The sequence below is a fragment of the Cricetulus griseus genome, chromosome X (genome assembly GCF_003668045.3).
Source record: "Cricetulus griseus strain 17A/GY chromosome X, alternate assembly CriGri-PICRH-1.0, whole genome shotgun sequence".
NCBI lineage: Eukaryota > Metazoa > Chordata > Mammalia > Rodentia > Cricetidae > Cricetulus > Cricetulus griseus.
This window is the reverse complement of record NC_048604.1, coordinates 103,934,559-103,950,237: the sequence shown is the minus strand read 5'-3', so window position 1 is coordinate 103,950,237 and position 15,679 is coordinate 103,934,559. Positions and strand designations below refer to the sequence as shown.

General features: G+C 40.8%; 1 protein-coding gene across 4 annotated transcripts in view; it reads right to left on the bottom strand.

Moving 5' to 3' along the window:
- Positions 1-15,679, bottom strand: part of Arhgap6 (Rho GTPase activating protein 6) — a 520,326-nt gene continuing 504,647 nt past the window's right edge. For all 4 annotated transcript variants that reach the window (XM_035449868.1, XM_035449869.1, XM_027431822.2 and 1 more), the window contains 4 exons: positions 13,848-13,945; positions 3,064-3,338; positions 1,418-1,498; positions 1-957 (listed from right to left, as the gene is read on the bottom strand). In XM_035449868.1, coding sequence (XP_035305759.1) covers positions 263-957; positions 1,418-1,498; positions 3,064-3,338; positions 13,848-13,945 — 1,149 coding nt within the window. In that variant the 3' untranslated portion in view covers positions 1-262. The remainder of the gene's footprint in view (positions 958-1,417; positions 1,499-3,063; positions 3,339-13,847; positions 13,946-15,679) is intronic.

The window sequence follows — 15,679 nt, the reverse complement described above, 5'->3', positions numbered from 1 at the left end:
TTGGGTATTGTCATGTTTGGTTTTTTTTTTTTTCCCCTAAGGCTGGCTACGCAATAAATCTTATCATAATGGCAAGGGTAGGAGTGCTTCTCTGTAAGTGGACTGACTTTCTCTTGTGTTGATTTTTCAAAGTGTGAAAAAACAAAAAGAAAAAAGAAAAATGAGTAATTGTCCAATTGTCCATCGGCCAATTTTCCGGGTCTGGGCCGGAAGAGGATTTTTTTTTTGGGGGGGGGTGGGCTCCAGCTGCTGGCGGGCGGGCTCATACCAGGGTTTCCGGGAGGGCGTCGGGGTTGTCAGTTGACAGGAGCTCCCAGATCTGCCACCGCTCTCGCTGCCAGTCGAGCCATCTGGCCTCCCCCGAGTTCTGCCTGTCCTGCTCACTGGCTGAGAGGGAGTAGGCGCTGCTCAGTTTTGTTGGCCTGGCCGGATGCTCTCCTGAGGCCTGCTGACCTTCTTCTGCAGTTGTTCCTGAATCTTCTTCATGCCTCTGGATCCTCCACAGGGGAGGCTCTGGGGCCTGCTGGGCTGAGGCCATGGCAGGCTTCCCTGACCCCGGGTAAGGAGGAGGGGGGCGCCTGTCATCTCTGCCACTCCCTTGAGGTCTCTGGTACACAGACTGGGCCCGGCTTTGCAGACAGGCCACTCCCACCTCGCTCTCGGCCACGTCTTCTGTGCTGTTTAGGGACAAGAATGGCTCAGACCTGGCTATAGGCCTCCTGGACCCCCTGCCGCCGCCCTGGATGTGGGGAGTGCTGCAGACACGCGACACTGGAAGGTGGACACTACACTGTGCCACAGTGTTCGCCGTCTGAGTCCTCCGAATGACCTGAGTGCCACTGTCCTGCCCCGTGGGACTCCCTTGACGCTGAGGCCAATTCAGTGATAGGTTCCCTTGAGAAAGGGAACAGGGCCTCGGTCGCAGGGAGCTGCTTTCAAAAATGTCGCCATAGGAACCTGGAACCAGAAATGCAAAAACTGAGGTTAGTTTGGACAACTGCCTTGAGGATTAGTGGCTTGCTCTTTTCTTTTTTACTGCTGTCTCTACTGCCAAAAAAGAATAGCGCACTCCCAGCTATTGCTACCTGAAAAGAAAATCTCCCTAGCAAGACCTATAACAGGTTCTTTTTGATAGTGGCACCATTTTTGTGGCCACTCCAGACATATTCCTAGACTCTCACTACCTGCCTTGTTGACAACTTAGTCTCCAGGAAAAGAAGAGCAATGAATTACCATCCAAGCTTAGCAATTGGGGTGGAAAGTCCAAGGAGAGATAATTTTTGTTCCTTCTTTCCCTCTCTTTTCAGTATTTTCTGAATAATGGTTAGCAAGCAGTTACCAAGAGAATAGCAAGTAAGAGTTCAGGAAAAATCCATTTTTAAAGCAAATGCAAGGAAGTTTAAAAATGGCACTTTACCTGTCATGCCTGGGTCTTTGGATCCACTTTTTAATGTTGAATGCCAAGTTCCCCAGATATTGAAAGGCTCCTCTGACATATCTAGGAAAGTGTATAAAAGGGTCCACAACAGAAATAAAAATTAAGAATGAAACAAATAAGTAATACCATTACATTTTGGCACAAAATATCATATTCAAGGTTGTACTAGATGCAAAATAATACTATTTGGACCTGCCTTCCAAGAAGTTTGTTCTGTTGGAGATGAACAAAAATGATTTTTCTATAGCACGTTTCCAATAAACAGAAATCTGTATCATAATCCCCAGTGCCTCCAAAGATAAAGTTTGCATATTCCCCTGGTTCTTGAGGTTAAGTGACTCCCCTCAAGACCTGGATAGCTCTAATAAAAAAAAGGTCCCTATGAGAGAGAGGCAAGAGAAGAAGATGCTCCTGGACATGGAAGAAACAGGCATGAGATTAGGTCTACAGAAACAAGAAGAGGGCAGGAAACAGATTCTTCCCTATAATAGAAGGCAGCCCCATCCAACCATTTGATTTCTGACACCCCAAATCATAAGAGGGCTAATCTGTGTTGCTTTCATTGTGGGAGGTAACAGTAGTAGGAAATTCATACAATGGGGCAGTTGGTGATGACCACATGGGCTCCAGCTACAGGAACAGACATACAGGGACAATAATGCTGGTTTCTGAACTCCCCTCAGAGACACTGCCCTACTGGCATCAGTAGATTTGTTCCTTTGTGTGTTTCTTTCTCCTCCCTTCTCCCCCAACCTGGGAATATGTAGACATGCAGCAAGATGCTATAGTAGATGTCTTATTCAGCTCAAATTTTTCTCCTTCCAAGCCTGTGCTAGAACTATCATTATGACTTGGAATCAGAGGTCTATTGGATGTCTCCAAATGTTTGTTAGTTCCTGGGAAGTATGAAGCAAGTATGCATTGCTTCATTGCTTAGAGGGTATCAGGAGATCATGAGACTAAGGAGACACATAGTAACAAGAGATCAGAAGTACCTACAAGGTTACACAGTACAGATTAGCCAGGGCTTAGTCTATGCTATAACAACTGTGTGTAGATTCACTAATGAAATCCAGTACATGAGACATCAGTACCATTCTTAGTTATTTATCAGGAGTCCACAGGCCTTTGTGGACTCTATTCCTTCGAGATCCTGCAAGGTGGAAGTAGCAGGATATTATTCTGACACCAAGTCTAGTGTTTCTGTCACTATCTGGTTCTGGCACACTGCATTGTTACATGATAGGTTCAGAACTTTTTCTTTATGAGCGAAGTCACTGAAGTCTTAGACTAGCACATATGCAATGCAAATCCACCAGCAGGGACATAGACTCCCCTGGGTGTTAAAAGTAAGAGGTCAATTGGGAAAATGAGTGGCTCCTTTGGACATTTGCTCAAGTCACAGATATTTGAGAATCAGAAGTTGTAGGGACCTTCTACGACAAAGCATGGGAATCACCATTCTTTTCTCCTATCTTGAGCATTTAGCAGACACTCAGTAAATGTTCTTTGAATTGAAGAAACATCAAACAGAGGCCTGATGAAGAAGGTCCAAAATGACCCACCGGTGTAACATGCCAAAGGGAAGATACTTGTTTGGGCAATCACAGCCAGGCTTCAGTTACCTTTTCCAAGGCTTGGTCCAGGAGAACTTTCTCTTGACTTTGACTTTGGCGACGGCAAGTGGCCCACCAATGTATACTGCTCTGGCACTTTATAAAGTTTCTCCGAGCCCCCCCGGGCCCTGTCTTCTTGCATAGCCAGCAGGGAGCGCTCAGACAGCACTGGGGAGTTGTTGTCATAAGGGGAGATGTCTCCACTGGAGGCCTTGTTGGAGTCTGTAGATGAATGCCTCCCTCCCATGGAAAAGGAAACTTCCGACTGAAGCATGTCAGGGCTCCTGGCATAAGACAATTATAGGTGTGTGAGTATGATCAGATTCAAACATTACACCGTTGTCAATGGCAGATTTCAAGTATATGGACATGGAGGCTGAAATAAAAAGACCTTTTGAGCGACATTTCAACACAGCTCCATCAATAATGTGAAAGCGTTTCCATAAAATGATCACAAGATGGCAGTAAAACACAACAAACACAGTAAGAAATGTCAGCCTACAAGGGAGGGGGCAAAGGATAAATAACCATCTGCTAGAGCTGCCAAAGCTCAACCAGCAGAGGGCGCAAAAACCTAACAAATGTTATGAAACAAAGGTCAACTAGGAGGGTGGAGATACACATGCCTGTGTTCGCCAATGCTGCCTGCTGCTGGAGAGCAGTAAAACTGACCAGATTTAGCAAAAACAGGACATAAACAGAGATGGAGCCCTGTCACCACCTTGCATTGCCAGAGTGCCTAATGGAGTACTACCTGATTAAATTTAAGAGTTAAAGCCTAGGGGTCACTATCTATTAAGCAGGGGGTGGAAAAACCCCAACAACCCAGATGACTCTTTTTGCCTTTCTCATTCTCCTGAGTTAAAAATAATCTAGACTTACAGTTCATTGTGGCCTTAGAAAAAAAATTTTCTTTTCCCACAGCATCCTTAGTAAGTAAATTTATATTTCTTGTGATGAAGACAATGATACTGCTGGTGGGGATATATGTTTATGTATTAAAAGGTGGTTAAAATGATAAATACCTGACAGTCATTACGAACCCAGTGGATGTAAACCCACAGAAGATGATTTTGCAAGGCAGAAAAATCTATGGCATTATCTCACATACTATTAGTGTACGCACGTATGAGTTGTCATAGCAACAGAAATAACAGTGAAAATGTAATGGAACAGGAAAATGAGAATACCAGGAACATGGGGACTGGGCAAGGTCTTACCTGGAACCATCTTTATTTTCTACCTTCCTCAAAACAGTGGCCCTGACATCTTAAAGGGAAATGATCAAAGATTGATTAAAAGTTTCACAGTGTGCTTCTGCCTCCCCCCACCACCACCCTGGCCATGTTTGCTTCTTTTTACTGGTCTTTGATTTCCATTTGTTGCAGTTTTCAAAACAAATCCTTTGTGGTCTGAAAGAAGGTAAACACACACAGAGCAGTCCTCTCCTAGCCAAATTTTTTTTTTTTTGCATGCAAAATGAAGGAAGTGGATTCACAGGGACCCTAGCTGTAGCTCAGGTTTCCAGCTAGGGTAAGTACCCAGGGGGGTAAACATCCTGGCATTTGTGATATGCCATGCCTGTCACCGAGGCAGCCTGGACTCTGGTACTTCTGCCGAGGACATTTCCTACCTACATAGGATAAATAAGATCTCTGCTTGCCTCCTCTTTGAACTGATATCACACAATCTTATGGGCAGGAGCCAAAGGACAGCCGTGAGGATGATTTTCCAGACATGTGGGCCTCCAGTGAATTTGAAGGGAAAAACAATCAAGAAGAACTTAACTCTGCTGGAAACGGGGAGGAAACTAAATCGCATATAATTAAAGGGGAAGAACTCTCCTTAATTCTAGGTAGGGGAACAGGAATTCATACAAACTGGGCAGTTGCCTATTGTCATGGGATATGGCTCTTCTAGGGAAAGGTTTGTTATGTATATGAGAAGAAGTGACTGTCTTAAACTAATACAGACTGCAATTCAGAATCAGAAGGACTACAGATCATATTATTTGTCTGATTTCATTAGTTCCCATGCTGAGGTGACATTTTCTTTTCAGTCATTAATGAAAATGTCTTACTTAGCTCTATTGGATAAGAATAAGTCATAGTTGTATACTTAATCGTGTGGACCCATAGTCTTGTTTTCTGGAATATTTTACAGAAAGTGAAAGCCATTGTTTAATTCAGGAGCCCAACTGAAACAATGTATAATTTGGATTTCACCTTCTGTTATTTGGAGGAGAGTTTTGGAAGTGGTCACATCTTTGTTCAGAGATACCACAAAAATTTCGGTTCAAGTCTTACACCTCATCTTACCAAAAATGTAGAAGAGAAACATCCAGGGCAATGTTCCAAATGTACATTCAGCCAGAATTTATGAGTATAAATGAGAGGTCAGGGAAGTAATTTCTCTCATCTTCATATTGGGAGCATTTGAGGTTTCCATAGGAGTAGGTTTTTATTTTTACCCAGTGTTACCCTGAGGTATTATTAAATAATGCATTTCTGTCTGCTATGAAGGCTAAAAGGCTCAGAGGACATGGAGCCCTGCGTGATTGCTGTATAGACACTTACAGGGCATCTGTACATTTTACACCACTAAGCTTGTCATTCTTCCCATTGTTTTCCTTCTTGTCACCTCACAGATTACTTCCTATGACATTATTCCACTACACATACTTTTTCAAGATGCTTCAGACACTTGTAATGGACCTGGCATACAGACAGGAATTATACTTACTTTGGTTGTTGGGGAGGTGCAGAACAGGCAATGGTTTAATAGTTTGGTGAAAAGAAAACAAAACAAGGGCGATCAAGGATAATTGAAACATTAGCTCCTGTTGCTCTACCAGTGTTCCTTCCATTTTCAGTACTTTCATTGGATCTGGCCAGATCAAGAGGAAAGAGGGGCCTTGTCCCCTCCCTTATTCTTTCAAGTTGACTTTGAAAAAGTTCATTTAGTAGCTGTGAAATGAGGACATATTCTCCCTGTAGGGCTGCATCTGCATCAGTTGGGTATATGCATTTGCAAGCTCCACTCTGGACCTTCCAACAGAATGGGCTGAATCAATCATGGAACCCACTGCAAACTAGGCATGTCATACACCATGATAAACAATATAAAAGATGGCAACAGGAGGTTGCTACAATAAACAGGAGCCCCCTCTGAGTGCCATGCAGTTGCTCAGGAAGCCAGCTTTGTGTAACGAAATGGAAGCCCTGGCATAAGGCCAGCGGATTGTATTTATAGAAGATTTGGATACATGAAGGTGCTTAAGGGTCTTATAACAAAAATGTCCCTTCCCATCTCAATCCATACATGTGACAGTGGGCTAAAGATCTGCTAAGAGCCAAATCAAGAGAGAAACCACCAATGAGGGACCAAGCTATAGTGCTGGCTCAACTAGATGTAAATATATGGCCCTGATTTGGGGATGAACGGGTCTCAGTTAGAGAAAGCAGGTAGCATCCCCATTCCAGCCAACACTTGAGTCTCCTTCAGCCTCCATGTGCAGGACTCAGATAATGGAGTGAAGTCTGATTGTGGAGCATTAGGGGAGAAATTAGTCGCTGAAGATAAATCCTGGTAATAGAGTCAGACAGACTGTCTTACAATAGACATGGCTCTAGGTAGCTGGTGTCACAGCCAGGGACACAGCCAGTGCCATCCAATGACATAATGCTTTCCCTTTATGGTTTACCCCCACTGATATTTTCCAGCCATGGAAGTGGGTACAATATAGAAGTGGGAACACATGGAAAGCACCTTGAAAAACATGTGGCATGCTGCTTTGGACTGTAATAAGAGTTAACATATGTTAGAGTTCATTATATGGCAGGCCTTGCAGTAAGCTACTCTAAACTGTCTTTGTTCCTGATCTAAGATTAGCAATGACCAAGAGAAACAGGTAGTTGATAAAAATACCTTGTCTGTCTAGTAATCCAGGCAGTAAGGTTTGGACTCCCTGTAAAATTTACTAAACTCATGTACTTGGTGTTACAAATTAATAATAAAAGGCTATATTTTATACTTATAGCTAATGCCATTTTAAATATTTAAAATATCCCCTTCAGTTTATTTTCTCAGTAGAGTTGAGGGAGGTGTAGCCAAATTTGCTTAAGTACCATCAAAAGAATTCCCAGATTGAGACAAACACCCTCCTCTTTGGAATCTCTGGAAAAAAGAAATACCCTCAAATATCTTCTCTCTGATTTACATATAGATTACCCACCTTTAAGAGGACCACTCTAAGTAAACATTAAGATATTTGTGTAATTGCTTACAGAAAAAAACTTGCTTCGATGAGGGTTAAAGTTGTTGAGGCATTGTCTCTAAAACATGATGTGGCCTTTTTATGTTTTTGGATCTTAACAGACTGTTGGCTGGATAAACTGCTAAGTGATGTGGTTTTAGGTCCAAATGTGTCTAGCTCCTTTCCTTTTCATAGTTAGTGTACAGTGGGTTAAGTTTAGGGCTTTTGAGTAGATGGGCTGCCAGACAACATGGGTTTGTCTTTATGCTGGGAGAGTCACTTGTTAGATACTTAAACCCCAAGGCCATCCCTAGCATGCATGGCCAGTCCTAGCTAACCAAACATGAGATGGACATGGAGAGTGAATCAACATTCTCACCCTTAGCTGGTCCCTCCAGGTCAGGGTGTAAGCACGCTGGCAGGGCACTGTGAGGAAGCCTGCACTGCAGCCGGAAATACAGAACTGGTTCTGTGAATAAACGAAGAACTCCAGTTCAACCCTCAGCGTGGCTGGCCCAGCCCATTGCTAGCTGAGAAACACAGGGATTTCAAAAGTGTGCTGTCTTCATCCTTGGCTCAGTCACTCCATCAATAAACTTCAATCTGCTAGAATGCAAAGCTTGGATTCATCCCAGAAACTATTAGTTGCACCAGGAAATAATTCATTGCCACAGAAGCCCTGGAATTACGGAGATTCCCAGTGGCTGCAAAGCTTCCCTTGAAATAAAAACACCTCTCCAAAGAGGTGCTGATGTGAACGAACCTCACCTCTCTACCAGTTGGTAGAGCCAGTACTGGATGATAAATACCAGGCATTTGGTAACACTTTTCCCTTCATTTTAAATCCTTGTCAATTTCTTCTGCATGATGTGATGGTGCATTAGTGACAATAATGTACAACTAGGTACAATAATGCTGTCTATATTCCTTTTAGTTATAACATGCCTGACAATAATGCTGTCTATATTCCTTTTAGTTATAACATGCCTGACAAGGCATCTTTGAATAAATATTTTTTTCCAAATGTAAAAAAGTCACAGTAAAGACATTGGAATATGGGGAGGATGGGATAAAACCTTCCTCCATCCCAGATTGCTCTACCTATGAGACTTACTTCTACATTTTTAAATCGTTCATTATGGAATTTCATATTGCATTTAATTCAAGTTTTCCTTAAAACTCTGCCTGAAAAGTGTGTGGCAGAAAGTGGCTTAATGCTTCATGATTTCCAAGGTACTAAAATAAAAGGAATATTGAAATCACTGGCTACTGCTAGACAATAGTATTCTTTGCTGTTATCCCATAGGTAAAATCAGATTTTGGGGCACCCTGATTCAGCAAAACATAGCAAAAGGAAGGCAGAAATTACAACCTATTGTGTAATAGTCCACAGACTGGTAAAATACATCTTTAATTGTGAACATTGATGGATTAAAATGAAAGATCCCCATGGTACTGATTTGATAAGCTGAACAAAATGCCACAAACTACAAGAAAACCCATCACCCTTTCAAACTGCAGAAAGGGTTTCATAGGGGTGGATTTCTTCCATCTATGAAGAACAAATATCTTAAAGATTGTAACCATTGTCTTTTGGAACAAATAGAAATCTTCATCCATGGTCTTGATTTGCTGGTCACTATTTTTTTATTTCAATAACTTTTGTGAAGGCTACTAACAAAATTAATCACATTGGAACTTAAAGATAGATATGTGTGGGTTTGGTTCATTTGGGTCTACTTACTCCCAAATTATAGTTAAAATTGGCTTGCTTCCCTCTTGTTTCCACATGTGGATAGGAACGAATGTTCTGTCTAGTTTGGTTTAATTATTATTATATTTCTGGGGTACTTATAAGGTTTGGTAGATGAAAAGAAAATTTTCTTTACCGTGTTTTTATTTGCTTATTGTTTTTGAGACAAGGTCTCATGTAATCTGTGGTGGCCTCAAACTTACTACCTTGGTAGGTGGGGCCTCAACTCTCCTGATCCTCGAGAGTGCTGAGAGTATGTCTGGCTCCTTAGGCTTTCTGAAGCCCACATTTGAAAATGCAAGAACTATTATTAGAATTAGTTTCCATGCCATAGATAATCCCGAGCTCCACCAGGCTCTTTCTCCTGAGCTGTAGAGTTACAGACCACGCTCACACAGATTTATGCTTAGTTCTACCAAGCATTCCTTATGTAGAGATCCAGCAGTCTGAAGTAACTCAGTGAAAAACAAAGCTGTGCACTTCGACATAAATAATTTTATGCAAGGTTTATTTCTCTCCCTAGAACATTAAAGAAGTAAATATAATACTAAAAAATGAAAAATAAGTATATTGGAACCCTTAACACTGAATTAAGCTTCATTTATACCAAACAATACCATCATTATCTTGCCGCAGGTTAACTTAACTAAAAATCCTTTCAGATTTTCACGTTGTCAACAGAAACTGTCACACTTAGTAACTGCCTCAGTTAAAAAGAGACAAAGAAAGGGGAGGTTGTGAAAACACAAGTGATGGGCTGTGTCCATTTAGACCAGGCCTACATTTTTACTATCAATTTGTTGTCTTGGGTGGTTATGTATGACACTGGTTTTTAGAACATGTTTTTCTTTTGCCTGGGAGACATCAAATTTGATTTTGTAAAAGACTATATTTCAATATAGTGTTCGTGACTGTGTTCTTAGTTCCTCAAATTTTGTGCTTAGAGAGGTGATTCCTTTACTTCACCGTAGCCTTGACCCTGCTTTAACACCTTTGTTTTGCTTTAGAGCTCCACATTCAACCTACACTGCCCTTTTATATTAACTTTCCACCATCTTCCCCCGCATTGTCACATTCCTGAATCAAAGACAGCCTGGTCTGCCTTAAGGACTTCTAAAGAAAAGAGCACATAATTCTAGCAAGTACACCGGACAAGTTGTTAAAAACTGGTAAGCCTGGCAACTTCGGTACTGAAAATCTCTTCTAATCCCCCTTTGGCATGTCCCTTTGGTGGAAGCTAAACTCTGAAGTGGATGAGCACATGAAAAGATAATAAATTCCCTTTGCACCCACCCACCTCTGATGTAGCACACAGAAGGGAAAAACACAAATCAAAACAAAACACCAAGTCCCCAAATATCACACCATGTTTGCTCTTTCAAAACAGAAATAATAATGCATATTTTCTCATTCTGGGTTTTACACTCTTTTGAAAATTTATTTCGTTTCCCCTCTGAGTTAAATCTTGTGGTGTTTCCCCTTGGTCTCTCAGGAATCTAAAGCTTTAGTTAGGTATGTGAACTGGGGAATGGAAACTTCGGGGGAAAGAAATTTAAGTCTCCAGTGCATAGGAGCTCTGCTTTAGACCCCATGCCATCTTATTCCCATGGGCCATATTTTGTGGCTGTCTGCTATCTCATAGATGTCAAGGGACACAGTCACAATGCCTCATACACAAGTCTCTCGTAAGTAGCTGTACATGAACCATATGTTGAAGTTCAGAGTAACCCACTAGTAACTGTTTAATCTCCAGTTAACAGATGAGAAAACTGAGTTAGAGTGTCATTCATAAACATACCCCATAGCACAAAATACACACCAATAGGGTTGAATTTAGACATAAGAGATCTCATTCTCAACTTGAAGCTTGAAAGCAGTGTCATAAATTACACAGACATAACTGGTGGTTAATTGTTGTGGGTACCAATGTAGCCAGCACCATCTGTCACTTTGGGGTACTGTAATTTACAATCTCCATAATCTATAATAACAGGGATATTTTGTCACTGAATTCAGGGCTAGCTATCTGAATACCCAAGCCCAGTTAAATCTTCACTCAGTTTCCAAGTGCATTGCAGGATCTTCCTTCTCTCAGAAGCCATTATGAGACTGAAAAATCACATCTCCCTCTTTTCTACAAACTCCAAATGGATTTATAAACCAGAACATTTGTTCTGATCCTTTATCAGTGCAAGGACACATATTAAAGGTCAAAACTCACCCCACCCAAGTCCCCATGGGATTTAAAATATAGAGAATCCAAGTGGTAGATCTGAGTCAGTTCTTTGGAGTTTGGGCTGCTTATTAGAATCATGTGGAGAGCTTTGAAAATCCCAATGTCTGGACTATAGTCCAGACCAAATGAACAAGCACCATGGTGATGGGGAGGTTCACAGCTGTTCTTTACATTCCCCAGGTATTTGGAATGGGCAGGTGCATCTGAGACCATGTCTAGTACCTGCCATTTTGCATTTTGTCATATACTGAATAATGCACCTCTCCCATCAGCTCTGAATGCACACAAAGTCAAGAAAATGCTTTGGCATTTTAAGCTTTCCTTACTCCAAATGTGGATCATGGACCAGTAAAAAGAGTACTACAGGAGCTTGCTGGGAATACAGAATCTCAGCCCACCTCTCCAATTCTACTGATTCAGAAGAAGCACCCTCCCAAGATTTGAAGAGCTCTAACATATACACTAGGAGTTTTGGAAGCATATGTTTATAGCCCAAAGTGACCACCTACAGCTCAACCCTCAGAAGGCCACTTAAAAACATTTTTTCATAAGTATCTATTGTTTACTTCATGGCATTATTAGCAATCTGGACTGTTATTTGCCTGTACCTAGAGGAAAAAAGAAAAAGAAAAACAAAACTAATCTTCTTTTTCTTCTCTTCCATAAGAGTCACTCATACAAGGATAGGGAACAAAAGAGGCCAGAACAATTGCACAGCTTGGCGTGGGCTTAATATGTGCACTTTGTCATTCTTAAGAGTAGAGAAAAAAAGGTTCTGTTCTTACCTTGGCATTTATATACCAAAAGCGTGCTTAAAAACCACATTGCATTCCTGCCAATGGTTCTCTTAAGAATAAAATGTACCTATCTAAATAATGCCACACAAAATAAGAAATTTGGACAGTCAAAATTCCACATTTTTTTCGGGTCTATGTTTTCTAAAGATTTCCTACAATATAACAACAAAATGTTATAAACAAAGATTAGTAAGGGATTTACAAATAGAAACATCATGGTGTTTCTTGCCCACAGGAGAGACACAAGTAAGATTATAAAAATTCTCCTACATATGATTGTTTGGGGATAAATGATATTTTATAACTTGACAAGAGTTAGAACTGTAGGAAAAATTAACTGCAGTTTCCAGTTCACTGATATGAAAAGAAGACCATGCAATGCAGGCCAATTTGTATTTATTAAATATATTTACATTTACTTTCACTTCTTGGAACTGGAATCCAAGAAGAGTATCTTATTACTTGAACCAGAAATTGCCTTGATATTGATTGACAAACAGTATTTTCTTAAAATGCATTGAAAGGGTGATATGATTACAAGATCTTCCCTGGACTACTGGAATGGGAGAGAAACTGAATTCAGCAGGGTTCTTAAAGTACTGGCCTGGGAAAAAGGGAATTAAACAATTCCCTTTTCGTTAAATTCCCTAAATAGTATACTTTTATAATCACCTGAAATAACTTGAAATGAAAAGTAATCAAATTTGTTATGAATTAGGCTAAGGCTTGTCATTGGTTTTAGGATTAATTTCAGTTGAAGTCACTAGAACATGGGCAAATGTGTCCTAGACTTAAGGACTGAAAGCATAGCACAATGATACTCTCAAGAGGGAATGGCACCTACTTTTCCTGGTCTAAACTTAAGGTTAGGTGTTTGTGTGGTGATGGTGCTCCTGGTTAATGTGGCAATATGGTAATGTCACCTCTTTACCTGACTTTTCCAAATGTTAGAGCAGCTTCATACACTCTACCTTTATAGCAACTGCTGAGATTAAACACAAAATCTGAACAAGCCATAACTCATTTCGAACTTGGATAGTGTGCATATTCATCAAGACAATACAAGGTATACATAATGACAGAGCTGGGAAAGTACACACTTCTCATTGCAAATGGGCACTTAGGTCTCAGCAAAGGTTGCTCCTGAGGCTTAGAAATGGATTGTTCCCACCTGTAAAATTGCACAAGGAAGATGCTTCCCTTTCCCCAATGCAAGGAATTAAGTGTTTATCAAGACTCTTAACAGACATGCCTAGACGTTTGATATTTTGTCACAACATCATCAGCAACAAAGTAGATGATCTAGAACTGTTCAACTGAGTTATAAAGACAAAATTTTATAACATTCTCATTAAGCTTATGATTTTGTGTTGGGCTGAATTCTGAGTTATTGTGAGGCACATGCACCCTGTGGGCCACAGTTTGGACATGTCTGCTAGACTCATTTATGCACATTTTATTCCTTTGAGGTTCTTGCCAGTGATTTAGCATTTTTTCCTCCTGTGAACACCGTCAGAAGTTCTTGATGGTTCAAACAAGAAAAGTCCGGGAAAGTGGATTGGATTTTGGTAAGTCGATAAGACTAAAAAAATTCTGCTTAGGTAGAGTGATCAGAATTGCCAAAAAAGTTGTCAAAACCCATTCGTGTCATCCTGCATGCAAATATAGTTATCACTCAAATTCTTTAGAAATGGAACTAAAGAGTAAAATCACCAAGGTGACTCTAGAAGCTGGAAAATTGGGCATACTCACGAGGATTGGGAAGCCTTTCTTCTGAGTAAGTAGTCGACAACATCTGGGTCTGTCTCCAGAAGGCTGATAAGCACTTCATTCTGGAGATCTGGAGGAACCTGGAAGAGCCAAATGTTGAAGCCTAAACAAAAAACCCCTCTCAAAGATGCAAAGCATGGCCTCAGCCACTTTATGATAGCGTACACCAAGTCTTTGATCCCTTAAGAAAGCAGAGTGACTTATTAGTTCAAACCAAACCTATACCAACCCATAGAGCATGTTTAATTCTCAGGACAAACTAGAAGATTATCAGATAATCACCCTCAATTCAAAATGTCAGATGCCTGGAAATCCTGTTTAGTCATTTGGATGCCTCTGTTGCATACACTAGATTTTCCTGGCTTTGAGTAAGCAAACAATCATGGGTAAGAGGAATGGTGCTCATAATTTATATCCAAATGAGGACACTTTCTAGAGTCCACATTTTGAATTATGCTGAGAGGATGGACATAAATTATGATTGTCTGGAGATGTTCTGGAACACACAATCAGCTGATTTAAGTGCTCATATCCTTGAGCCACACTTCTTAAATTCTAGATCCATCATTTTAGCTGTGGGACTTTTGACACGGTACATTAACAAGGACTTATTGATCTCAGTTTCCCCATCTATAATTTGGGAATAGCAGTAAGAATCACAAAGAGGGCTGGAAAGATGGCTCAGAGGTTAAGATCACTGACTGCTCTTCCAGAGGTCCTGAGTTCAGTTCCCAGCAACCACATGGTGGCTCACAACCATCTATAATGTGATCTGGTGCCCTCTTCCTGCAGGCGTACATGCAGGCAAAGCATTGTATACATAATAAATAAAATCTTTTTTAAAAGATGCAAAAGAAAGAATCATAAAGAGTTGCTAAAGTGAATAAGCATTTTTTTCTTTTTTCTTTTTTTTTTTTTGAGACAGGATTTCTCTGTGTAACATCCCTGGCTGTCCTAGAACTTGCTTTGTAGACCAGGTTGGCTTTGAACTCACAGAGATCCTCTTGCTTGTGCCTCCCTAGTGCTGGGATTAAAGGCGTGCACCGCTACCACCACCTAGTTTAAACCACTCATTTTGTGTTGAGAATTTGCAACAGCACCCGGTTAATGATAAACTATCAATAAACAAACAAATAAACAAAACCAAAAACCAATGCTGATACCACTTTGCTCAGGCTATGATGTCCATTTCTTACCTCCAAGTCCTACTAAATTCTTGTTTCATAATTTCATGGGCACTAAAAGGGACATTATACATGAGTACCACACTTCTCCCAGCCTAATCCTTAATGCATTCAGAGATAATTTTAAATCAGTCATGCAGAAATGTTCTCTGGGAGAAGATTGAACCCAGGTCTAGCTGACAGTTTTCTACTCCATAGTCCCTGTTAGCTCAAGCAAATGCAATGCAGACCGCTGGGAGAAAATAAATTTTTCTCACACGTAAGTTCCAAGAGAAGAGTTTTCAAAACCACAGAGACAAGTCTTCTGAGAATAAGTGGTTGGTGGAAGAATTTGCCTTCTGCCTCTTGCAGTACTCAATTGTTCTTGAGTTTGAGAAGCTGGAAACAATCTTACTAACAAAAACAGGGATGAGAAAGCAAAAGAACGCCTTCCTTCTCTCAGAAATCTGTTCCTCCTACTTCATCCTGAATCTTCATGAATGACATTGCCAAATTTTAGCCACATAGCTCAAAATCTCCAAGGTGAATCCAAGCCTATGTCCTGTCCACTCCCAGTACTAGCTAAGAGGTCAGTTTAACTTCCTCTGTTTGTTACTTCTTCCCTTCCCTTCCATTCCAACAGCAGGGTCT